Here is a 26,355-nt window from a genome sequence, read left to right as displayed (position 1 = left end):
TTTTTTTTGCACCATTGAAGTATGTTTTTTCTTTTCATATGATATTAAAATCACCAAAAGTGTGTACATTTAATGAATTGCATTTATATAGCGCTTTACAATGCCACTATTCATTCACACACTGGTGGAGGCAAGCTACAGTTGTAGCCACAGCTGCTCTGGGGCAGACTGACAGAAACGAGGCTGCCATATTGCGCCATCGGCCCCTCTGGCCAACACCAGTGTTTTGCCCAAGGACACAACGACCAGGACAGAGAACCTGGGATCGAACCGGCGACCTTCCAGTTACAGATGCGCTTCCCAACCCCCTGTTCCACAGTTGCTCTTTCGTATTGTGAATGGGTGACCAATTACATTGATCAAAGTGATATGTTTTAGTCCAGCTGCTTTATATTGTAAAAAGACTGGCAATTTGGACCTTGGTTCATCTTGAGCTTAGCTTTACATGCAGTACATATATTACTGATTGAACTATTTTTTTTTTTATAAGAATAAGAATTGAATTTGAAAAAAGTAAAATACTATTTGTGTTGTCATTATAGCCCTGCGACAGACTGTCGATTTGTCCAGCTTGTGCCTTCCCTCTTGCTCTGTGGCAGCATAGGCTCCAGCCCCTGCAACCCTGAATTTCATACAACCTAAACTTTGTCATTAAGAATTTCTGAACATCCAAACCTGGTCTGGTCTCCAATTAACAAGATTCTTAATGACAATTAGCATTTTTGAAAATAAATATTATTTTGTAATAATAACAGCCACTTTATATCAGTAGGCAGGAAAAAGCACACCTGAGTGTTACTGTAAGTTCAAGGTTCTGTCCACAGTGGATTTGTCTTTGTTAAAAATGTAGTTCTATTATTTAGAAACTTTCTTGTTTTTATTGCAGGCCTCTTTGTGTTCTTTGGCACACTGCTCCTAGCCAATGCTTCCATTGATGCATCTCGTATCCTGCATTCACGACTTCTTAACAACATCCTGCGAGTTCCTATGGTTTTCTTTGACACTTCACCTATTGGAAGAGTGATCAACCGCTTTGCAAAGGTAGGGTCTTGTAGTTCACTTTTTAAGGATTCTTTTCATAGTTTTCAATATTTATTTTTATCTTCTTGTGGCTTGTATGATTACAAATACAAAGTATAACTAGTTTTTAATGTCATTTCTAAAATAACAGTGCTAAAAATTGAAAAAACTAAACATTAAATTTTTTAAAAAGGCTTTATTTGTGTTTGCTGCAAGTTGTATATCCACTTGTTTAATTTAATTTTTCCCACTTTATCTCACATTTTTTAATACAATCCTAAATATTCTTAAAATTGTTCTCTCCTTAAGTCATTCTTTAAAGAGGCTTTCTTCCCAAGTGCCTCCTCAAGTATGCAGTCCAGTTCAATTTTATCTGGTGCTGACACACAATAACAGTCACTAAAGGTACATTGTATTGTAAAGGTAAAGCTCTTACAACAATCAAGAAAAATCCCTCAAACAATCAGATGACTCCCTATGAGTCAATATGAATTTAATATGAATATATTCAATAAATCAATATGCTGTTCAATTCATTTCAGTTTTATCTGCACAGTCCCAAATCAACCTGTTTGCGTTAATGTTGTAATATGTGTGTAGATCTGTTGTCTCTGTTAGCTGCGGTTACTAAATTCAGCCACTTGTTGAAAAAGGGAAGAAGGAGCTAATTTCTCTTGTATCCTCACATCCTGCTTATACCAACAAAAGGGTCTTAATGGACAAATAATTAATCATTAAATTATTATGTCGTTAGAATGGCTGTAAGTGTCACGGCTAGCGGTATGGCATTATTTTTATGCCACTTTTCTGAGCGCACGTAAAAAAAATGAGCGCACGTAAAAAAAAATGCAGGTACAAGTGTTGCAGTTTGAGGAGAAATTTATTTTGAGTGAAGAAAAATTCATTGCTGCGTGCAAAAAATTTATTTCGTTGTTTGCTATTATCCATACACACACACAATAGCAGCCCCTCTCGCTCAGTTTTTGCACTTGCGCTCGCTCGCAATGTGTTGCTTGCGCTCTCAACACTTCTGCCCGTTCGCGCTCAACTCTTCGAGCTTTTACGCAGAGATGTGCAGAACCTAAAGGAAACCTAAACTGGGGAAGGTAGTAAAACAAACCTGAAACCTTAATCCACAGAAGGACATGCAGGGGGAAACGCACGGAAGTAACACAGAGTGACTCAGGGAGACAACACAGACAGACCAGCGGCGAGCACGAGAGGACACACACTATAAATACACAGAGAAACAGGGAAACTACACACAGGAGGGAGACACGACTGAACCTAGTTAACATGACAAAACAGGGAGGGTGCAAAACTGAACACACTGACATCAGACACTGACTTTCAAAGTAAAACAGGAAATACACAGACTGGTCTCAGAGACAAGGTACAGACGAGGAATGACAGGGATGACTAAACACTAAACAGAGGAAGAACAGAACCCGAAACCACAAACAGAACCACAAACAGAATACATAATAATAATCATAATAATCATAATAATCATAATCATAATAATAAACACAAAACGCTGGGTCACATGACCCAGGACCATGACAGTAAGACTCTGTATTCTTTGGAACAGCTCTAATCTCAGGAACAACTCAAATCTTTAAAAGTGTTTAGTCACTGATAAACATCCATGACTTATCATTGACATTTTCTCCAATATCCTGACTTTAGCTTTTATAATAATTGACTTTATTCTTTTAGTATTATTTACACTTATAATTTTGCTAATTATGTATTTTTTCTGTTTTTATGTGCACTATAAATAAAATTGACGTTTTACTTAAATAAGTACTAACTCTCCAAATATTATCCTAAAGGACATTTTTACCATAGATGAGGCCATTCCTGCTTCCTTGCGCTCCTGCCTTCTGTGTCTGATGTCTGTACTGGGGACAGTATTTGTCATCTGCATGGCAACTCCTTTCTTTGCCATAGTTATCATTCCTCTGGCCCTGATCTATTTCTTTGTACAGGTAAGCTAAACAAGGTAAAGAAGATATGTAAAAAAAGCTAACCTAACTTTCCTATAATATGAAATGCAAACTGATTTTGTTTTGTCTTTCTCTCTACACCCAGCGCTTTTATATTGCCGCTTCAAGACAGCTGCGCCGGCTGGACTCGGTGTCTCGCTCACCGATATACTCTCACTTTGGTGAGACGGTGTCCGGCCTGTCAGTGATAAGAGCCTACAAGCATCAAGAAAGGTTTCTTAAACACAATGAAGTAACTATAGATGAGAACCTCAAAAGTATCTATCTGCGGATCGTGTCTGACAGGTCAGACATTGAACAGTGTACCAAATACAGATAAGCATGTGATGCTAAATGATGAGACCCTAAAATTTGTTTGTGTGCATATTTGTGGGGTTTGTTTTCTTGACAGATGGCTGGCCATACGTCTGGAGTTTGTTGGAAACCTGGTGGTGTTTTTTGCTGCTCTGTTTGCTGTCATTTCCAGAGAATCTATTGACAGTAATGTGGTTGGCCTATCTGTATCATATGCCCTTAATGTCAGTCACAAAAACACTCAGAATTTATCCTTATTTCATCAGTGTTTATGTATGCGGTAACACTAAAATGCAGGAATAATGTAAACACAGACCTCTCTCCTGTTGGGGTTCTGCAGGTAACCCAGACCCTCAACTGGCTGGTGAGGATGACCTCAGAGCTGGAGACCAATATTGTAGCTGTGGAGAGAGTGAACGAATACACTCAGCTTAAGAACGAGGCATGTAGAAATACTTTGTGAGCAACACATTATTTATCCATTCATCCATTCTCTTCAGTCTATCCTTATCTGGGTCACGGGGGTGCTGGAGCCTATCCCAGCTACCCTAGCGTGAGGGTGATACACCCTGGATGTGTCGCCAATCTGAAACAGGGATAACACAAAAGACAGACATCCATTCATACTGATATTCATACCTGTGGGAAATTTAGAATCTCCAATTGACCATACCCCAGTAACTGCATATCTTTGGACTGTAGGAGAAAGCCAGAGTACCCAGAGAGAACCCACACAGATATGGGGAGAGCATGCAAACTCCACAAAGAAAGGTCCCAGCCAGATGCTTGAGTCTTACTCAGGACTTTCTTGCAGTGAGGCAACAGTGTTAACGACCATGCTGCCATATGACATTATTTATACTTTGGTTAAATCAAAATCTACTGTTTTCTTAAATAGGACATGAATTTTAGGATTTCTACAGGCTGTGAGTTTATTGTAACTTTGACAGTTTAACGGGAATCTAATAAGCTTGTGTGCGACATCAACTGCAATATTTGCTCACTGTACAGTGATAATACTTTTATTCCCAGCTGCTGTTTCTCCACTGTTTCTTAACATACTACCGATAATAGTTCAGATTTTGATGCAACAATTTAATTTTATGTTTCACTGACTTTTGATTTCACATGTTTGAACTCCACCTGTTATATTTGAGTTGGGTTGTTTATTCATAATGGCACCAGAGCTCCACTGATTAGCACATCCCATCATGATGTTCATACTGAATTTAATCTGATTTAGAATATAACATTGCACATGTACACTTGGCCTTAATTGTTAATCTTGGTTGCATATTTTCATTTGAGCTATTTAATTTTTTACCAAGTGTGACGTCTTTTTAAGTTTTCTTTTTTTCCTTTATTTTAGTGGTGTAATGTGTGCATGTCTGCATGTATGGCGTCTGTATAATTTTGTTTCTTATTTATCTTGGTTTGAATATTAACGCACAGCATATAAAAGAGCTACCTTAGCTCAATTTGATAGCTTTTGTATTATATTACACATGCGTTCTGCTTCTTTTTCTGTTGTTACAGGCTGACTGGGTAACTGACACTCGACCTCCACAGATGTGGCCAGAGGCAGGAAGAGTGCATTTTGAGAACTACAAAGTCCGTTACAGACCTGAATTGGATTTAGTGCTGCATGGAATCACTTGTGACATCAACAGCACTGAGAAGGTGTGTGTGTGTGAGCGTGAGAGGGAGAGTCTCCATATATGTATAAAGTTCCTGTAAAAGTTATAGGTTTTACTGTATCTGATATCATATTCACCAAAGATACAAAAGCATGCACTGCTAAAAAAGAAAAAGAAAAAAATTGGATGGACATTAAATCATTGGGAAGATTTTTTCTCCCTCATTGAAAAATCCATAATATATAAAATTGTACCACTATTTTTTAATTTAAAAGGTTAACTATTAACAACGTGTGCAAGCTTTCTGCTGGCTGAGATTGGCCAACTGTATCTAAAATGCGAGCTGGAGGCCATTACCCGATGAAGCCAACAGAACCACATCATCTGCAAAAAGCAGAGATGAGATTCTGAGACCACCCAAGTGAAAGCCTTCCATCACTTGGTTGCGCCTAGAAATTCTATCCATAAAAATTATGAACAGAAGAGCAGCCCTGGCAGAGCCCATCACCAAACAAGAACGAGCCTGACATTGCCGGCTATGCGTACCAAACTCTTGCAACGGTTGTATAAGGATTGAATGGCCCGTAGCAATGGGCCAAGGATCTCATACTCCTGGAGCACAGGACACTCCAAGGGACACGGTCGAATGCCTTCTCCGCGTCCACAAAACACATGTAGACTGGTTGGGCAAACTCCCACGCACACTCAAGTATCCTTGAGAGGATAAAGAGCTGGTCCTGTGTTCGACAACCAGGACGAAAACCACATGGTTCCTCCTGTATCCGAGGTTCGACTAACAGACAGACCCTTCTTTCCAGCACCCTGGCATAGACTTTCCCGGGGAGGCTGAGGAGTGTGATCCCCCATAACTGAAATAAACCCTCCGGTCCCCCTTCTTAAAAATGGGAACCATCTATCAATCCAGAGGTACCGCCCCTGATGTCCACGCAACATTGTAGATGTGTGTCAACCAGGACAGCCCTACAATATCTAGAGCCTTCAGGAACTCAGGGCATACCTCATCCACCCCAGGGGCTCTGCCACCAAGAAGTTGTTTAACTGACTCAGTGACCTCGTCCCAGTGATTGGCAGGTCATCCCCTTTGTCCCCAGATGAGATATACCAGTGGGATTAAGGAGGTCCTTGAAGTTTTCCTTCCACCGCCCGACAATTTTCTAAGTCGAAGTCAGCAGCGCTCCAACCGCAGTATACATAGTGCAGCTAGAGCACCTTTTTCCCCCTCCTGATTTGCCTGCCAGTTTGCCAGAATCTCTTCAAGGCGGTACGAAAGTCTTTTGCTATGGTCTCTCTGCACTCCTTCCGTACACGAGTTTTTGCTTCAGCCACTGCCCGAGCTGCATTCTGCTTGGTCTGTCGGTACCTATCAGCTGCCCCTTAAGTCCCACAGGCATCAACCACCCTGTGGCCACAGCTCATTGCAGCAGCTTCAGCATGCTGAACATGGTCCCTTCAGACTCAATGTCCTGAAGCTCTGCTGGAGGTGTACGTTGAAGATCTCGCAGACTGGGGCCTCTTCTAGGCATTCCCAGCACACCCTAAGTATACATTTAGGTGCACCAGGCCTGTCCAGCATCCTTCTATGCCACCTGATCCAACTCAACATCAGATGGTGATCAGCTGACAGCTCAGCCCCTCTCTTTATCTGAGTGTCCAGAACATATGGCCACAGGTCTGGTGATACAATTACAAAATCAATCATCAACCTGTCGCCTAGAGAATCCTGCACAGAGAATCCTGGTGCTACATGCACATGTTAGAACATGGTGATTGTTATGGCCAAACTGTGGTTTGCACAGAAGTCCAACAACAAAACACCGCTCAGGTTCAGATCCAGGAGGCTGTTCCTCCCAGTCACGCCCCTCCAGGTCCCCCTGTTGTTCCCCACGTGTGCACTGAAGTCTCCCAATAGGACAACAGAGTCCCCAATGGATTGGAGTAAGCTCAAACACTGACAACTTTGAAATATTGGTGTCAAAGTAAAACTGAGTAAAGACTGTCTGCATTGCAATAACATATTTCACTGAATTACTACAAATAGCAGTGATGACTATAAGCACTGTAAAATATCTGCTACCTCTGAAAAATGTTGCTTCTTTCTGTAACATTACTGAAATGTCTAAGATCTTTTACAAACTAAGTACAGACTGAGTATATTTGCTTATTATTGCATTATTTATTGCTATACTGTTAAATACAATTTATATCCAGAAAGAAAAATGTGTAGATTTTTTTTTTTTCTTCAAATATGTGCCAGCTGTTATTTTGATCTTATGTGTTTTCTCTCACTGCATTCAGATCGGTATTGTTGGTCGCACAGGAGCTGGGAAATCAAGTCTTACCAACTGCCTGTTTAGAATTATTGAAGCTGCTGAAGGTCGCATCCTCATTGATGATGTAGATATCGCTACAATAGGCCTGCACGACCTGAGACACAGACTCACAATTATACCACAGGTATACACATAAATATAAACAATAACCTTGTCAAAGAGTTTGATATTTCTAAAAGTACACTGATATTTGTAATCCCGTGTGCACAGGATCCCGTTTTGTTCTCGGGGTCACTGAGGATGAACCTGGATCCATTTGACAAGTTCAGCGATGAGGAGATTTGGAGAGTGCTGGAGCTCTCTCATCTAAAGAGCTATGTATCAGGGCTGCAGGAAGGATTACAGCATAAAGTGGCAGAGGGAGGAGAAAACCTCAGGTGGGTAATAAAATTAACAATACGGCCTCTGGGTATAAGTTATATATAAGTATAAGTTTTGTACAGTTCGTTATTCTAAACCTTATGTAATGTTCTGCAAAACTTACATAAACCCTAATTGTATTTGAACACATGAGTGTCATTTGTGGTTTACTTTTTTCTTTTGCGCTACAAAAACCCTCTTAAGATATCAATACTTTAATACAATCTTTCCAGTGTTGGGCAGAGGCAGCTGCTGTGTCTGGCCCGAGCTCTCCTGAGAAAGTCACGTATCCTAATTCTGGATGAAGCCACGGCAGCTGTTGACCTGGAGACAGACAACCTGATTCAGAACACCATCCGCAAAGAGTTCTCAGACTGCACAGTGCTTACCATCGCCCACCGCCTGCACAGTATCATGGACAGCTCTAGGTGAGTTATACCTTTTCCCTTAACATTTTTGGATGATGTGCCCTACCTTATTTTATTTCTGTCAGGGTCAAATTTCTTTCTTTTCCAACCCTTCCTTCTCATGCACATAATTTATGTGCATGACAAGGAATCAACCACAATTAATTTTGCTTTTTACACATTGTAATTTCTCAAAATTTGACTGAATCTATTTCCAGCAACAGAAAATGAGAAATATTGTGCACTAAATAAACCCGTTATGTAGTACCAATGACTGTATGAATGATCTGATCAAACATACATAATATGCCAGAGTGGTATTTGACAAAATAATCTAAACTTAAGGTTCACTGACTCCTTTTTCTTGACTTGGACATTATCTTACCCAGAACTTGTATATTTTGCCTTAGAGGGGCCAGATGAAGAGTGATTCAGAGATCCTCTATGAGAGCTAACAGGGAACGTTCTGGCTGTTGTTTGTGCTTATGCAACAAATGATAGTTCAGAGTACCCAGCACCCTTCCCATCTGGTGACTACATCATGCTACTAAGACGCTTTAATGCTCATGTAGGCTGATCGGACGCCAAGTGATGTTCTGTTATTAGACTTCTGTGCAAATCACACGTTGTCCATAACGAACACCAGATTTGAACAAAGTATGTCCATAAGTGCACATGGAACCAGGAAACCCTAGGTCCCAAGTTGGTGATCAATTTCTTAAGCATATCATCAGATCTGCAGCTATATTCTGAACACCTGGGTGAAGAGAAGAGCTGCGCTGTCAGCTTACCTGGATCAAGTAAAGGAGCATAATGCTGGACAATCCTGACGTTGGAGGCTCCGGTCTGCAAGCTTTCCACTCCTGGCAGAGCTTTGACAGCACTCCGAGGGAGGCTTAAGACAATGAGTCTGAATGAACCATGTTCTGCACCTGCATTTTTGAGGCTCTTGCATGGAGCTGTGGTTTTAGGGGGGTTGATGCATGTTGTGGTGGTAATCCCCAAAGCAGATGGTAGAGACCAGAGGTGAAGAGAGTTGTCAAGCTTAAGAAGGAATCCTATTGGGCCTGGTTAGCTTGTGGGACTTCTGAGCTAACTGATAGATGCTGGCAGGTCAAGCAAAACGTAGTTAGCTGAAGCAAAAACTCAAAAACCCTCAGAGAATTCAGGAGGGTAATGCCCTACTCATACGGTGTATAGTGTGAGTGTGATGCTGCTGAATTCAACTGAGGATATATTTGGATAGTAGAAAGAATACTTTGTCAACCTCTGTAACCCCTTACATGCAGTCTGAAGATGAGGGGGATGACTTGTTCATCACTAGGGATGAGGTCACTGAGGTAGTTAAACAATTCAGGATCGATAGACTGAATGAGTTCTTTAAGGCCCCAGATGTTGTAGCGCTGACTTGGTTTACACACCTCTCCAAGGTTACGTGGAGCTCTGGGGCAGTGCCTCTAGACTGGGAGAATCGGGTGGTGTTTCCCAACTTTAGGAAGGGGGACTAGTATGTGTACTCCAGCTAAAGGGAGGTCACAGTCCTCAGCCTCACCAGGAAGGTCTATGCCAGGGTACTGGGGGGCGACCGTGGCTCAAGGGATTGGGAAGCTCATCTGTAACCGGAAGGTTGCCGGTTCGATCCTCCTGCTCTCTCTGTCCTGGTCGTTGTGTCCTTGGGCAAGACACTTAAACCTACCCTACAGTCTGCCCCAGGGCAGCTGTGGCTACAACTGCAGCTTACCTCCATCAGTGTGTGAATGAATAGTGGAATTGTAAAGCGCTTTGGGTGCCTAGAAAAGCGCTATATAAATGCAATCCATTATCATTATTACTGGAAACGAGAGTTCATACTTCTCTTGGATCTTTGGATTCAGGATAAGCAATGTGGTTTTCGTCCTGTTTGGGGAACAGTGGACCAGATCTTTATTCTGTAGTCCTGTTAGTTTACAGCGAAGTGTGAAGTGGTGTGAATGTACCACTCCAAGTCTGTGGCCATAGGCCTCAGGCAGAAAAGAGTGTTTAGCCTGAGCCAGAATAAAAAGTATACGTTTCTCTGGGTGTTGTTCACAAGTGAAGTGAGAAACTGACAGATGGATTGGGGGTGATGCTGCAGTGATGTAGATGCTACTTAGGTCTGTAGTAGTAAAAAGAGAGCTGAGCTTTAAAGCAAACCTAGCGATTTAGCAGTCAGTCTATGTCCCCAACCTCACCTATTGTCATGAGTCTTAAGCTTTCTCTTAAGGGTGGCTGGGCTCTCTCTTTAAGATAGGATGAAAAGTGCAGTCATTGGAGAGGGGCTCCGAGTACTGCTGCTACTCCTCCACATCAAAAGGAGGGAGGCCCCAAAGTAGATCCAGCACATGCTGGAGAGATCATGTCTCTCAGCTGGCCTGGGAATGCTTTGGTGTTCCCCAGATAAGTTGGAGGAGGTGGCTGGGGAACACCAAAGCATTCCCTTATGCTAGACAGTATGGACATTACTCATTGGATTACTATTAAAGTCTGTGCTTCTACCCTACAGGGTAATGGTGCTTGATGCTGGAAAAATAGTGGAATTTGATTCGCCGAACAACATGCTTGAAAAAGAAGGTCATTTCTACGCCATGGCAAAGGATGCTGGGATAACACTAGAAAGCAGCACACATTTATAACTTTGTACTTGTTTTATATATGATTTAGCTCCAACAGTTTCAGGTTTCAGGTTCCATAAAATGTACTAATTGTGTTGTGAGATTGTTTTTTGTTTTTTTTTTAAATTAGGATAGCTGTTGGGAAAAAAAACACACAAAAAATGAAAGATACAAAACAAAAGTGTAATGTCTAGTGTAAGGTGTGATTACAGGAGGTTGAGGGTCACCTTTGTATATTTTATTTATATTTGTCTCTGTATTTATATATGTGTGTGTGTGTGTGTGTATATATACATATATATATATAACAATTCTGTAACTGTAACTTCGGTCGTTGCTGTGCTTTTTGGAAGTCGAATTTCCCAGAGGAACCCACCCGAGGGATTAATAAAGTTCTATCTTATCTTATCTTAAAAACTCGTCTGGGCTTCTTTTGCAGTTGTTGTAGCATATGTTGGGTAACACTCTATACAGTGGTGGGAAACTGATTTTCCCAAGGGACCAAATAAGAAACAGGCTCTGATGAGGAGGGCTGTTGTGAAGGGAGGCAGACTCAGTTTCTCATGTGCCTGCTTGGGGAATTAATTGGCCACCATTGCTCTATCCTGTATTGGTTGCAAACTCCATTCTACAATTTTTTAGATTTTTACTTTGAAATTCCTTTAATTTCATGCCAACATCAACTGTCATTCTGTTATGTTTTGCTTATTAACATAATAATAGTGCTATTTCCACATGCTGAGTGCATGAAGAGTGATGTTGGTGACAACCAGATAATATTTTCAATTTTTTCTATTACAGTGTAAGATCCAAAAGCAGATATGACCTACTGCTGTAATTAAGTGATATGAGACAATATATTGAGGAGAAGAGCAAAGAGAATGAAAAGAGTTGTTTGCACAAGACAACAAAGCAGGGGAATTGGAATACATGTGTCTCTAAAGTATGAAGAACTATACTTGATGTATATTTATTCATCCATTTATCTGCCTTTAGTTATTTTTTTGTTTTGTTGCACTTTATTCTAATTAATGGGGTTTTTTCAGCATGTAGAATAGGATAGCACTTAAAAAAAATGTGGAAAGACTGCTCCAGGTGAGGCTCGAACTCACAACCTCGGCATTGCTCTACAATGTACTGTCATATAAGTACCGCACGCTAACCGATTGCGCCACTGGAGCACATGAATCATTTTCCATATTGAATTAAAAACATACTTTTTGTACACTGATTGTTTTGTGGCTATTCTACATACACTATTTTTACATGAAGCAGCTGTTTTTAGCCACTGCTAAATTTCTACTAGTCAGTCTTGTGACCATCTGGGAGTGTGTTTGTGTGTGTGTGTCATAAGAGAGGGAGATGAAGGAAGCAAGAAAGAGGGTAAGTGAGCAAGACGCAGAGAGAAAGAATAAGACTCACTGAGGGAAGGAGAGACCAAAGACTTGTTTTTTTGCTTGTGAAGCCTGCTGCCAGTCTTCATCCTGCATCTTTTCCCTAGAAGGTGAGTCTGTACTACTCATCAAATAGCCTTTACCTTTAAATAGAGACTTTCAGTTGCATATTATAGCCTTAAAATAGTCATTAGTTTGGTTTTAAATTATATATTAGCTTATTGGTCATGTTACGGGTTGTAAAGAGCATGTATGTCAGCTTCATATTGAACTGAAAGACATGTTTGACATAATTACAGTATACTTTAAAGGTTTCTTATTGGTATATTTTTAGAATATTGACCTTTACAGCATATTTTCTCTGCAAGTACTTAGTTAAAGTGTTTTATCAGCATTACTGATTCAATTTATCCATTTATGAATGCCTTACAATATCCTAATGTTAAGCTTCTTTTTATCTCCAGTGTGTTTTACAAAGATTTTGTAGGTGACAGTAGATTTCAATATGAATTTTTTAAAAGGAAATTAAATTATTATTATTATTATTTTACAATTGAAAGGAAGCTATTAAGCTGGCTTATCCAATTATATGCACACAATCTCTCCCTGTCTTCTTATTATTTAGCAAACACACAAATTGGTTATTTAAGCTGAAGAAAAAAGAAAAATCTGATTTCTCCTGCTGTTTTAGCCACTCCACCACCCCCATCATCTGTGGCTTCAGGGGATTTATTTTTGCATCACTTCCCAATTTTATGTCTAACATTTTGCAGAGAGTGATGAGTGAGAAACTATACAAAACTATAATTGCATGGTTTGCTGCAATAACTCAATCATCAGCAATTGAAAATAGTTCTAAAACATAATTAAATGTAAAAAATTGTGTGTCCCAGCTGCAGATTTATTCCTTCCTTTCTTTAAGCAAAATCAGTAGACATTTTTAGAGAGACAAGTACAAAAATGCCTTTTATTTGTTTATTTGACATTATGGAAATAATAAATATTCCAGGATTTGTATTAAAAAAAAAGGCTTATTGAAAAAATGACATAACCTGAATACAAATAACCCTTTCTAATGACTGTTCAATGACTGTTGATCATCTGTACTCAGAGTTGATTAAGTTTAAAATTTTGTTTATAAATCAATGGAAAGTAAAGCATGTATCCAGCAGCATAATAAATAAAATACGCAGAGAAAGAACAAGGTACTGAATACGTTTACTGTTGCCATCTCTATTTTTGTATCATGTAAAGAAGAGTTAATAAACTAATTTTCCTTCCCTTGTCTTTTTAAAAGAGGTCTCGAGTGCCGTGCCTTGTGTCAGTATGGATGATTTCTCTGGTCTCTGCTGTCCCCTTTGCACTGGTCTATGACCAGGCACGCGCTTGCATCCTGGACTACACAGCTACCACTCAAGAAGATGCCTTCCAAGTTTCTACCATGTGTGAGATGACAGAGCCAGATCCTGCGCATATCTACAAAGGCGCCTTACTTCTGAGAGCCGGGTTCTTCTTTCTGGTGAGACGAGTACCATTTAACAGGTTATGTTTTTGTGTCAACGTAAAACAAAGGGACCTAACAGGCCTCTCCAATAACAGGTCCCACTAGTGTCCATCCTTACTCTTTAATCAGAATCAGAATCAGAATACTTTATTGATCCCTGGGGGAAATTATTTTTTGTTACAGTGCTCCATTTTAAACCAACATTAAGACAAGACAGACAATACGCTAACTAAGAATAGTACAATATATACATATATATACATACATACATACATACATACATACATACATACATACATACATACATACATACATACATACATACATACATACATACATACATAAGTCACTTATAAATAAATATTTGGAAAAGAAACATGTGTAGTTGTAGCAGCAAACAGTGTGTTAAGTGGATGCGTTGTACAGGGAGATGGCCACAGGCAGGAATGATTTCCTGTGTCGTTCAGTGGTGCTTTTCGGTAATCTCAGTCTCTCACTGAACGAGCTCCTGTGACTGACCAACATGTCATGGAGTGGGTGGGAGGTGTTATCCAACATTGTCTTTATCTTGGACAGCATCCGCCTCTCCGACACCACCTTGAGGGAGTCCAGCTCCATCCCCACAACATTGCTGGCCTTACGGATCAGTTTATTAAGTCTGTTGGCATCTGCGACCCTCAGCCTGCTCCCCCAGCATGCAACAGCATAGAGGATCGCACTGGCCACCACAGACTCATAGAAAATCCTCAGCATTTTCTGGCAGATGTTGAAGGACCTCAGTCGCCTCAAAAAATAGAGACGACTCTGGCCCTTCCTGTAAAGTGCTGTGGTGTTTTTAGCCCAGTCCAGTTTATTGTCAATGTGTACTCCAAGGTATTTATAGTCCTCCACAATGTCAACACTGACCCCCTGGATTGAAACAGGGGTCAAGTGTTTCCTGGTCTTCCTGAAGTCCACGATCAGTTCCTTGGTCTTTGCCACGTTGAGCTGCAGATGATTCTGCTCACACCATGTGACAAAGGAGTCGACCACAGCCCGGTACTCTGTCTCATTTATATGCTCATCCTGCACTACCTGAGGAAGAATAGCCATCAAAGGACAAACATGGGTCTTATGCCACAGGATCCAGAAGGAAGGTGAACAATCAAGTGTCACCAGAATGGGAAACTGCTTGTAAATGAAAAGAGAGCTCTAAAACTAATGGGTGAGCGATAAAAAAAAGTTTAAAATCCTATTACTGCTTTGAAGGACACATACCAGGTCAATCTATAAAGCAGTGGCTTCAGTAATGGCAGAAGAGTACAGGACACTGCTCTTCTTTATCTAATCAATGAGACAATCATAAACAGCTTTGCTGTCCTGCAATTACTCCAGTTTATATGCAAATGAATTACATTAGTGTACTATTAAAAATCATTTCAGAATGTTGAATTATCAACACTCTCTCTGTTCTGCTTTTCAGGTGCAGCTGTGGTGGCTTTTTTGTTTGCAACTTTCCTGATATCGCCTCATCACTTATGCAGGTTTACGTGGTTGTGTGGTCCGACACGGTCCTTTCCATTTAAACAATCTTGAAATCGTATTTGTCCCTCCCACTGTGGTATATCAACGGTGCTTTGGACCCCCTGTTGTTCTGTATTTCCTCCCACACATTTCGCAGGGCATGCTGGAGAACCCTGGGTAAGCTCAGACCTCACTGCTACTGGACCTATGGGCTCACGTCTCAGTTGAGACAGAGGTCTGCAGAAGAAGCAAATGTGACAGCCAAAGAGAGGATTGATGGTAAATTCTGTGAAGAAAAATGTGAAAAGAAATTTCAATATAGTGGCTAAAAATCAGATAAGAGGAGTGGACGTTATGGGGATAAACATGAAAGCCTCTTTTCAGTATGAGCTGCACTGATTAGCGCTCTGAATTCTGTGCTATACTCTTTCATGCTATTGTATCACTGCCTCCTTTCATTTCTTTCTCTTGCTCAAGGTTTTCTGAGTCTTTTTGTAAATATGGTAAAATGATTGACTCTTTCTACAGTACGTGTGGAATTCACATTTTTAGAGTCCTTTTTTGTGTAGCTACAGAAGAAAATGATTTTACAGCAACTGGTGTAAAGCTCACGTTGTGGTGTGCAGTCTTACATTTGTATATAAATTTAGAACACAGCATTTGCAAATGATTACCAAAAAAAATATTTATGAGTCTGCTGTTATAAAGAAGTTTAAAATATATGTTGAATAAGATTAATATTGAAGTTTGTTACAGGTGTGACATATTCATTTTTCAACATGGAGAAGATTCATGCGCTTGTATGCATAGCTGATGCTGCACTTGACTTTAACTGTTTTTTTGTTTTTATTTTTAAGAAAAGGTAACTCCCTAAATGAGTCATACATGTGTTGCTTTCTGGCAGCGCTGATTACACATGATTATGTGTTTTCTTCTCAGAAAACTGCTTAAAACTGGCTTGACTATTCCTACATTTTTAAAATAAGTCAATTTGTCTGTAAATTTCATAACACGCAGGATATATATATATATATATATATATATTTCAGACCTTTGAGACCCTTGTTGTATGTTTAATGCTTTATAAATATATGTTTTTTTCAAATATGTTTATGTTTTATTCTTTGGAGCACACGAGTCAAGTTTGTGTTGCCAAGACAACCAAACACCAGGAGACCTGACTTGACTGAAACCTCACCGATCAGCATTCTATAAATATAGACTCACTGAAGTATAACCTGTGGATGTATTGTGTTCCTGGACAAAGCATGATGTTGATTTATATGACATTTTAGTGCACAAGGCTTCCGTTTAGTCATGATACACTTTTTTATTGGAAATTGGCTGCTTTTTCACTCATTTTCAGTTTAGCCCTTGTACCTGACCATTTTTAGAGGAATTTTTTCTTTGTTTGTTAAACCACTTAGCATAAAAACACACAATTACTTTTCAGTCTTTTATTCATTTTTGCATACACACTCTTATACACATGTATTAGAAGAACAAAATGCCACAGATAATGGGCAAAAAATCAGAGAAAGGGTAAGGTATAGAAATTAGTTTTCAGTAGTCTTTTTAATTAAGCTAAATTAATAGGATGAAGGAGGCTGTTCCAGAGTTTAGGTGCCAAAACCTCAACGTCTGGTGTTAAAATAACTGGATACACTGATCAGATGATTGGAGAGACCAGCTGAAGTTATAAGGTCTCATTGGCTCTACTATATACGCAGGAGCCTGTACACCTAAGGGTTTCAATAATAATAAATTTACTGATCAAATAGTTAAGAAGTGTCCAAAACTATGCTCTAATAGGATTTTTTTTTTAAAGTTTCTATTTATGCTTTTACAAAATTTGCAAAACGATGTCCAAATAAATACAGTGTACTTGTCCTTCAATGCCAAACCTGTAACCTACATACTTTGAGTTGGTGTATGTATTTTAGATGTATCAAAATTTTATACTATTTTTCAGATTTAGTAACTGTATAGTCTTTGATCCACGTTAACCTTACAAACATCTGGTAACTCTAACAACAGATGCATAGAAACATAACATCAAATCAGCTCTGTCAGTGCAGTGGCTGTGGCTACAGTGTAGCTTGCCATCACCAGTGTGTGAATGTGTGTGTGAATGGGTGGATGACTGGATGTGTAAAGCGCTTTGGGGTCCTTAGGGACTAGTAAAAAAGTGCTATACAAATACAGGCCATTTACCATTTACCAAATGAACATCAGAAGGGGGAAAGCCACATATACCCAGATGATTAAGGGGCACTTCTTTACAGCTCAAGGCACACTTGCAAAAGGCATTAGGTGCATCACAGACTAAAACACTAAACGTGAACACTTCCCCAGCAACCCATCTCTGTCTGAGGATCTTGATTCCATAGCACTCTAACCCTGACAATAATCCTGGATAGGCACTGACAGATTGTGAACATAAACTGTCAGAGGTGTTGACTGACATCCTGAATACTTCTCTCTCTCACAGGCATCAGTACAGACCTGGCTTAAGACTGCCACTATTATTCAAAAAGTTGACAGTGACAGCCCTGAATAACTACTGACCTCGCACTGACTGTCATGAAGTGTCCCATGTAAAGAACTCCACTGATGTCACTGTGGACCTCTACCAGTATGATGCCATCTCATCACTGGTTCATACAGCCCTGAAACACCTGGAAAATAAGGAGTTTTATTTATATGTGCTTTTACTGGATTTCACTGCCTTTGACACAACCCACAGACTGCAGTGCAAAAACTCTCAACACTAGGTGTGAGTTCCTCCCTCTGCAAACAGGTTCTGGATTTATTAGCCAACAGGACACAATTCAAAAATGTATATTTTCAGGAACAGAAAATGATAACTGTTTCCTAATCATGATGTTGCAGTCTATTGTATCATAGCTTGCTGTTTTGTTTTGTTTTTTTGGAGAAAAAAAAAACGCAACGGACGTGACGTGTCTATATCTCGGCCAATCACAAGTCAATGGGCGGGACTAAATATGAACCAGCGGAGGATTCAAAATGAAGATGGCGGCTGAAAATGGTTCCCCAAACAATCACAAACTCGAAAGAAAGTAAGGACTTTTTGATTAATTTGACAAAGATGAACACGTTACAGTGCTGCTGAGTAAACTATGCCTCCATCAGAGGATTAGTACTAACAAAACAAAACTCTGTTTTTACTACTTTGCACTGGGACTTGTGTTTTTTCCCTGTTAGCAATAGCCAGTGGAGCTAAGTTAACCTAGCAACAGTTTATACTAACATAAGCTAATGTTAATTCGATAATTCACGCAGTCTTACTTTTAAGGCTTTATTCTCGGGCCAGCTCGAAGTTTTATCATTTCAAGTGGACATTAATCTATGGCGTATGTGTTTCCTTTAACAGGGAGACAAAATGCAATGTGTTTATCAGTCAGGAAAAGCCGAACCAGCCTGTCATCTTTAACCCGGACTTCTTCGTGGAGCGGCTGAGACATGAACATCCGCAGGCTTTCACGGAGCTGGTACTTAGCAACATCACTCGAATGATAGATCTGCCTGGGGACGAGTTTGCCCAGCTTACTGGAGACTCGGAGCCTAGAGTCCCCTCATCCAGCGGCTTTCTACGCTCCTTTAACTTCCTGAAACGGAAAGGTTAGGCCATAAGAGTCTTCGTTATGCACACATGTTAACCGCCTTTGAAACGGTATTTTGAATAAATATGATTTATGTAATGCTTATATTCTTTTGTTATTGATTTCCTGAGGGAGAAAGCAGAGTTGTGTGGAGTTTCTCAGTCATGTAATTTTATTTCTAAGGCTGAAATAATTTAGTAGTTAAGCAATCAGTACATAATTTACCATAAGCAAATATGATAAGATTGCTTGTTCCTGCTTATGGGGAGTTTAGGGGGGCATGAAAAAGAAGGCAGCATCTAACCCTCACAAATGAAAAGCAAGAGTAATCCAGTGTTTATTTTGGTTAAGCAAATCATCTCTCATCTAATTATTCATCAGGTGATGAACAATAAGGACTGAAGATTTTCATCAAGTCATCTTGTAGTTATAATTTGCCTCTCACATCTTTCTATTTTGACTAGAATAGGTCCATTTGTACACAAAAAGCCTACAATCAGCCTTGATGTGTCATTTGATTTCTTGCAGACAAAGGAGTCGTTTTTGGTGCACCATTAACTGAAGAAGGAATCGCACAGATCTATCAGCTCATCGAGTACCTGAATAAAAGTGAGTATTGATTCACCTGCTCATATAACGTGACATTAAATGAACCGTATCATCCAGAGTGTTTTGTGATATTGCCCCTTTGCCTATGTCACCTCCAGAGGCAAAGAAATTCTTAACAATATTATTTTTTGAAACACGATTAAAATAACTGGATTATACTAAATCGTATATGTCAAGCATCACACTTTTTACTTGCTCTGTAACTTAGTTTAAGCATTGAATTGCCATGAGGTCATGGTTTATTTCTAGAAAGCAATGATGTCATTCACTGAAAGTGGACACTGGATGAAAATGTTTGAATCAATAATTTATCTGAAAGCACTTTGCTCTTGCTGACTCCCTCCTTCCATTTACTTCTCTCCATCACTCACCTTACTGCTGTGTCTTTGGCTCTCTGTGTCTCCTTCACTGTGTGTCTGCCTACCTAAACACCCTCCACCCTCCCCCTTTCTGGCTGTCTCTCTCCATCTTTCTCTCCCACCCCTCAGACCTTCATGTGGAGGGGCTGTTTCGTGTGCCAGGCCACAGCTTAAGGCAGGCAGCCCTGAGGGAGATGCTGAACACTGGGGCAGAGATAGATCTAGAGACAGGCGATTTCCACCCCAATGATGCCGCAACATTGCTCAAGGCCTACTTGGGAGAGCTTCCAGAGCCTCTGTTGACACACAGACACTATCATGCTCATCTGAAGATTGGAGGTGCTGGTTGGCTCGTGCACAGATCTTTGTCATTCAGATTAATGCACGGTCAGGAAAAATATTGCTTACCTGTGCTTTGTAATATTTTTCGTCACTTGTTTTTAGAGTTGACTCGCTTTGATGATCAAGGGGATAAGACAAATGTGCCAGATAAGGAACGCCAGATCGAGGCGTTTCAGCTCCTGTTTATGCTTCTCCCATCTGCCAACCGGAGCTTGTTGAAGCTGCTGTTTGATTTACTGCACAGCACAGCTCGCAATCAGCACTCCAACAAGATGTCTGCTATCAATTTAGCCAAGATGTTTGCTCCACACATCATCTGGCCCAAAAATGTAAAGACCTTAGGTTCATTTTGTTCTGTCTTCCGAAACACTGTTTGCAGTCAAATGAACCATGACAAATAATAATAATAATACTACTAGCTTTTTGTGTTTCTTTGTGACCTCTTCTTCTTCTTTTAATTTTGCAGGTAATGGCAAGTGATCTTCAGGGAGACATAGAAAAACTCAATAATGGCATAGCATTCCTTATTAGACACTCACAAAAACTGTTCAAGGTAAGCTCCCCAGGCATTGATCACTTATTGCATCAGTGTTGTTTAACTTATGAAAAAATAAACAAAATGCTTTTTTTTTTTTTTTTTTTTTGCTTTTTTTGACAATAGAAAAATCAAAATGTAACATTTCCTTTTAAAACAAAACCCAGGCAGGTCTTATCAATTAAACGTTATTAGGTGTCATATAAACAGGCACCTAGATGGTATCTCACAACCATATGCCATGTATTATAACAATATGTCTTCTCTTTACTTAATGAAAGTTTCATAATAAGGGCCTTTGTCGCCAGGGTTACAAGTACAAACAAACGTGATAGAGAGCAAGAACACAGAAATTATATATATATATATATATAAAAGGAAAATTATAATCATTTAAATGTCCTGCAATCAGCCGCCATAAGGCTCTTTACCTGCACACATTGTATTTGACAAATTCCTGTCAATATAAAGTTTTGAGTTCAAGCAGGTTTAGAGGAAGAAAGAAGTAGGCGGCTGATGGCGCCCTTTTAACTCAGTGTCTGAAGTGTAGGATTTTAAAGGTATTTGGACAGAGAATCATCATCAAACTTAATATTTCTGAAATTTCCAGGCCATCTTAAATCTCACCTGCTGCGATGTGTCTCAGATTGGAATTAAGATCAGGTTTTTTAATTAGTCTATTGAGAATATTTCATTTATGGGTATTTTTTTTTTTATTACAGCTGGGACTTTTTTGGTCTTTAACTAATATGTTCACCTATAGCCTACATACTTGACTAACATTAAGTTTTTTCCCCATCAAACAAATGGTTTTCCTGTGTTTTTTCCATGTTACTGATGCATTTGTTGCTTTCTAGTTTTGTGTGCAGATTTTTTTCCCCTTTGGATTTGCCCAAGTTTTGATTTTATATGCTGTTAATTATTTTATGTCTAACAAATACTTTATTCAATACTAATTTGATTAAACTACTGAAATGAAACCACAGGCCACTTTAATCAGATCCCTTTATGTAGTATGAATTATTTATTTCAGTTTCAAAGTAGAACATAGTTAGCCTTAACGCACTGTGCTTTATGTCTGAATAACTTCCACATTAGTATATTTAGTTGTTTCCAGAGGCTTTAATGTTCGTCTGTTTTCATTGAAGGCGCCTGCGTATATCAAAGAATATGCCCGCTTGTACTTCACAGGATCAAAAGCTCTTCAGTCAAATGTAAGTATTTTTGTTTTCTATTTCTAACAGAGTTTGTCTTAGTAGGGAAAAAAGGGAGCGTTAGTACTGCATTGCACTTAGCAAATTACCAAATCCAGTCACTTCAGTGTTTGGTTCATTTTAGACACTTGGATGTCTAACTCCAGAACCTGGAAAGGCTGGTGTCTTCAAGGCGTTTAATAGAATAATTTTCAAACGAGCCGGAAATAAAACTTAAATACTGGTTCAGTAGTCAGATTTTAAAGCTGTTTGTAAACTCTCACTTAGAGCAACAAGTAAATCTTTGCAGTTATCTCTCAAAAACTGTTTGATTGGTTTTGTTCTATGAAAACAGATTTTTGAATGTTATTTGGTTTGTTTTGACATTTTTTAGGATGACTTGACTCTCTGTTCTGGGGCCAAAGAGGGCCCTATGACTGCAGTGACAGTGGCCTCCCCTTCTCCCTCCATAACAACAGTCACATCTGATACTCAGAATTACACTGAATCAGCCCTCAGAGAGCTTTACCAGCAAGTCAGCAGCATGCCAGAGTCTGCCAAAAAGAAAAAACTCATCAGACAGGTACTCAGTGTGATGCTGCTGTGATAAGAAAGACATGCATACAAGGTGCTTGGAGAACCAACACGTAAGGTGGTGTATTTTTCTGTGTAGATCGAGAAACAGACACCCTCAGCAGAGTCTCGGGCACCATTCAGCAGGAGGCACTGGCGTTCACGCTCTTGGGGTGGAATAATAAAGGTTTGTTGATAGTATTTGTGTGTCTGCATTACCCATCATGTGATTTCTTGCCAACCTCTTATAGACACAAAGCTTTTCATATATATTTGCCTGTGATCCTATTAATCAGTGTTTTGATTATTCCAAAATCTGTTGATCTTGTGTAATAGTTTTTTCTTATTTTTCTAACAGAAGAAAGTGTTTGGAAGCCAAATGTTAGCTGAGAAAGAAAATGGCAGACCACAGACTCATCTACCCAGCTGCTCTGCTGATGGACAGGTAAAAGAAGGAACCAGCTGTGCACAAACAAACACAAGTATATTTTAAAATAAGTCTGAGAAGGAGAACCTGCACCTTATTTAACATAAGTTTTGCTGCTGTAAAATATTAGCTAACTGGTGCTGCAGAGTGAAAAAAGTCTTTAGCACTTTTTTTCTTCTGCCTCCAACTGAGTGACTGCTGCTTTGGATACTAGTGATCAGACAGGAAATAAACTCGGTGCAGGTGATAATCTTTAAAAAACTGCCCCTAATAAACCCCTCATTGTAGTGATTACAATGTAGAGGGAAACAGCTAAGAAGTAATTCTTTTATTTTAACCATGACCAACTAAAATGTCACACTGAAATTATTGGCCACAGTTTGCTTTTAAAACTGTCATCGGCTACAGCTGGAGAGCAGTTTTCCTCATTACTGTGTTGAACTTTTCTGGCATTTCAGCCATCAGTCTGCGGTTCACCACAGGCGGTGCTTAGATTGTTAATGATGCCTGTGCTCAGCTGAAAGGACTGAACATTACCTAATCGTCTCTCTCTTTCTCCCTCTTTCCTCCACCAGGATTAATCGTGTGTGAAAGGATGTGCGCCTCTCAACTTGGGAACCATCAGTCTGACTTTTGTGTAAAAGTAATTAAATGATCATCTCGAGTTCTCTGTAAACGGAAGGTGTATTATAAGGTTTTCTTTACAAACCATGTTTAGATTATCTTTTTTTGTCTCCATTTTTTGTCACAAAGTTTTAGACTTTGAGTTAAAGAATCTCGACCTTTTTTATCGAGCTCTCTCTTTTTTTCTCAGTTCAGCAGAAGTAATTGGAGTGAGAGCGCTGATATGTTCTTTTTTTTCTCACTTCACCTCTTTTCAAGAGTTTCGTCTTACTTTCTTGTTCAGTGATGATGCTCCTTATTATGCAGTGTAATTGCATTGGTGAAATTTGCATCCTTAGCTTTGTGATTGAGTGAAACCTGTCGGATTTTAATTTGAAAAGCATTAATGTATTTATTTTTCACTGGACTTCTGGATGATTTCCATCAGGATCTCATTAGTATAGGGCATTGGATGGAAAATGTGATATACAGAGTTTCTATTTAAATGTTAAAATTGCTTGTAAGTTGTAGGATAATTAGATTTGGTCACTGAAAACCAAAGTTATTTAAATCCAAAGTGTGCCTTAAAATGAACATATCTGAAAGTTTTACGAAGATTATCCTTCCCCAGTAGCTTATTTTATGTGTCGATAAAATAAGAAGGATGCTTAGTGAAAGGTCAATGGAGCTTGTGTACTTTATGTCAATATTTGTTTGTTTTCACTTTAGCACAAATCCTTTCTTGACACTATGATCCCGTAAGCTACTGCTTCTTTAAACTGTACCTTGGTTTTCTGTGGTTGGTCTTAGATCTTACATCCGGTTTGAATTCTTATGCAGCACCATATATGGTTTTATAGCTTTATATTATTTTTTTGTTTGTTTTTTACCTTTGACGATACTGCAAGATTTTTTTTTTAATTCGTTTTTATTGTCCATATTATATTTATCGTTATTCAGTTTTAGTTTAAGTGAGTGGTTGAATGCAGATGAAGATGGATCGTTTACTTGCCCTCTGCTGTAACTGGTAATCCAGGTGTTTTTCTGGGAGAGTTTTGGCTACAACCACTTTTAACCCCACTTTCTTGCCTTACTCCATGAGTGAAACTCACTTTTCACTGCTGTTACAATTTAACTATAATGTGACCATGTAAACTGGTGAATCTGGTGCTACTGTGAAGCTATGCAACTCAATGTAATTAAAAGACATCAAGCTGCACTCCATAGTTGGCTCTTTTTTCTTTTCTTTTTTTTTGAAAAGGCCAAACTTGAGTCATACAGCATACAGACATAATTGTGACCATGCTTTCGAATGATTATTATTCTATTAATCATCACAATTTAAGTACTTCTGCCTGAACCTCTGCATTGCTTTTATGTATTCACTTTTATTTTTTTCCTGCCACAAAGTGGCGCCCTTTAGTTGTAAATAATCAGTGAAGTACAGACTCATGGGTAGAGGTTATCCACTTTTGAGTCACTAGTGTATAAAGGTTGCTGCAGCTGTCTCTGTAGTGTAAGCTCTCAGGATTTATTAAAATAAAATGACATGCCCACCATATACTCATAAGTAGCTACTTGAAAGGTTTCCCTGTACTTGAAACTCGTGCTTCTCTAACAGGACATATCAAAACATCCTACGTCCTGAAAGTTGTCAATAAAGTACATATGAGTTGTTTTAATTGTACCAAATAACCTGAAAACCTGCATTAAAAAGTTTAGGCCAGTAATCAATAATGAATTTAAATAGAAGAAGACAACTTGCGAATGCAGTTATGGGGTGAAAGTTTGAGTAGCAAGAAAATGTTTTTTCCATAACAGCGTGACTGCCTGTTTGTCATTGTGGTGTCAATGTATGGTTGGTATTGTAAGTATATGCCTTAAACATGTATGGGAATGTTCCCCAAATCATATTCATATATATATATGTATATATATATATAACAGACAATGTCCCCAAAAGGAAGTGTATTGTTTTACAGCTAAAACTCCACAGGGGTTTTATTTAGCAATGAGCTTGATGACTGTAAAATGACTCACTGGTACTGTAATCAACTTCACATTATATCAAAATATATATGTTTGTGGGTTTGTGAGTGGATGTGATTTTGCTTTGAATGTATGCATTAAAATGCCTTTTAGAGGGGGCTAATTCTGTCCATATTCTAAACTCACTAACCGATCATTTGCGTTAAAAGGAAAACACAATTAAAAGATATATGGTTTTTTTATGCCTTTCCGAGGCACAGCTGTGTTAGAGAGAAATACAAATGACTGGTCGGAAGCACACTGTGGAATTTTGGGTTTCTTTGTATTTTCTTTTCAAGCATATGTTGGTTTCTTTTTAGTTAACTACATAAGTAGTTTTGGGTGAAAGATGTATGAAAATAGCATAAACATGCATAAATGTGGGAACCCCTGTTTAAGGTTTCTATAAATGTAAATTATTAAAGTGAGTGAACGATGAACTAATCACAAAAGCCTGTCTGCTAAGATGAAGATATTATGGTATTGTTTTACACAATTATAGAAAAAAAAGAGTTGGGCAACGCAAAATTATTATTCCATCCAAAAGGATTGAACTGTCAGACCAGATGTTGTTCACAGGCATTGAAAAGAAGGTGGTGCAGTTTCCAAAACACTCCTCAATCTTCCTCCTAGTCCCACTAAGCATAAGCTCTTTTAAACACACCTAAAATGCTGAAGAAGAGAAGATGCAAAAATACCTGTTTGCTTTTTGTTGTTGTTGTTGTTGTTGTTGTTTTTAAATCTGTAATGTCAAGAAATGGCAATTAACAGAAATAATGAAGGCAAGCTGAGATGTAAAAGACAAAACTTTGTATGAGAGCTATGCAGGATTGAACACATCACTGTTTTGTGTTTGGGCTGGAGCCAGTGTCACCAGAGTGGATTCTGTTAATTAGCAGCAAATTCTAGCATAGTGTCTGTTAAGGAAAAAAAACAAAGCTGAAGCTGCAAAGA

The 26,355-nt window shown here is 39.0% G+C and overlaps 2 protein-coding genes and 1 non-coding gene across 3 annotated transcripts in view; 2 read left to right on the top strand and 1 right to left on the bottom strand.

Moving 5' to 3' along the window:
* The window catches only part of LOC101485916 (ATP-binding cassette sub-family C member 2), a 34,387-nt gene extending 20,308 nt beyond the window's left edge, over positions 1–14,079 (top strand). Inside the window, exons 23-33 of the mRNA XM_014409129.4 lie at positions 887–1,041; positions 2,856–3,011; positions 3,115–3,314; positions 3,421–3,547; positions 3,664–3,765; positions 4,860–5,003; positions 7,277–7,435; positions 7,522–7,688; positions 7,905–8,099; positions 10,600–12,212; positions 13,400–14,079. Coding sequence (XP_014264615.3) covers positions 887–1,041; positions 2,856–3,011; positions 3,115–3,314; positions 3,421–3,547; positions 3,664–3,765; positions 4,860–5,003; positions 7,277–7,435; positions 7,522–7,688; positions 7,905–8,099; positions 10,600–10,729 — 1,535 coding nt within the window. The 3' untranslated portion in view covers positions 10,730–12,212; positions 13,400–14,079. The remainder of the gene's footprint in view (positions 1–886; positions 1,042–2,855; positions 3,012–3,114; positions 3,315–3,420; positions 3,548–3,663; positions 3,766–4,859; positions 5,004–7,276; positions 7,436–7,521; positions 7,689–7,904; positions 8,100–10,599; positions 12,213–13,399) is intronic.
* trnai-uau (transfer RNA isoleucine (anticodon UAU)) lies at positions 11,796–11,889 on the bottom strand. The gene is made up of 2 exons: positions 11,852–11,889; positions 11,796–11,831 (listed from the first exon to the last, which is right to left on the bottom strand). It is a non-coding gene; the product is annotated as a tRNA-Ile (tRNA).
* Positions 14,080–18,072: 3,993 nt separating the features above from the next.
* Positions 18,073–24,597, top strand: LOC101467909 (rho GTPase-activating protein 19). Its single transcript, XM_004555829.5, has 11 exons — positions 18,073–18,189; positions 18,504–18,751; positions 19,261–19,341; positions 19,830–20,039; positions 20,145–20,371; positions 20,509–20,595; positions 21,726–21,791; positions 22,165–22,353; positions 22,444–22,530; positions 22,702–22,788; positions 23,346–24,597. Exons 1-11 carry the CDS (start codon positions 18,137–18,139, stop codon positions 23,349–23,351), a joined length of 1,341 nt encoding a protein of 446 aa, XP_004555886.1. The 5' UTR covers positions 18,073–18,136; the 3' UTR covers positions 23,352–24,597.
* Positions 24,598–26,355: the final 1,758 nt, after the last annotated feature.

This window comes from Maylandia zebra, linkage group LG13, assembly GCF_041146795.1.
Source record: "Maylandia zebra isolate NMK-2024a linkage group LG13, Mzebra_GT3a, whole genome shotgun sequence".
NCBI classification, from domain to species: domain Eukaryota; kingdom Metazoa; phylum Chordata; class Actinopteri; order Cichliformes; family Cichlidae; genus Maylandia; species Maylandia zebra.
The sequence above is the reverse complement of the archived record's forward strand: the minus strand, read 5'-3'. Positions and strand labels throughout refer to the sequence as shown.

What these genes read in the sequence shown, in the direction of transcription:
- LOC101467909 (XM_004555829.5), top strand. Translation starts at nt 18,137, where the DNA reads ATGAAGATGGCGGCTGAAAATGGTTCCCCAAACAATCACAAACTCGAA. An exon ending in CATCGAGTACCTGAATAAAA is followed by an intron (nt 19,342 to 19,829) that starts GTGAGTATTGAT and finishes CCCACCCCTCAG; the next exon opens with ACCTTCATGTGGAGGGGCTG. An exon ending in ACTCACAAAAACTGTTCAAG is followed by an intron (nt 20,596 to 21,725) that starts GTAAGCTCCCCA and finishes TTTTCATTGAAG; the next exon opens with GCGCCTGCGTATATCAAAGA.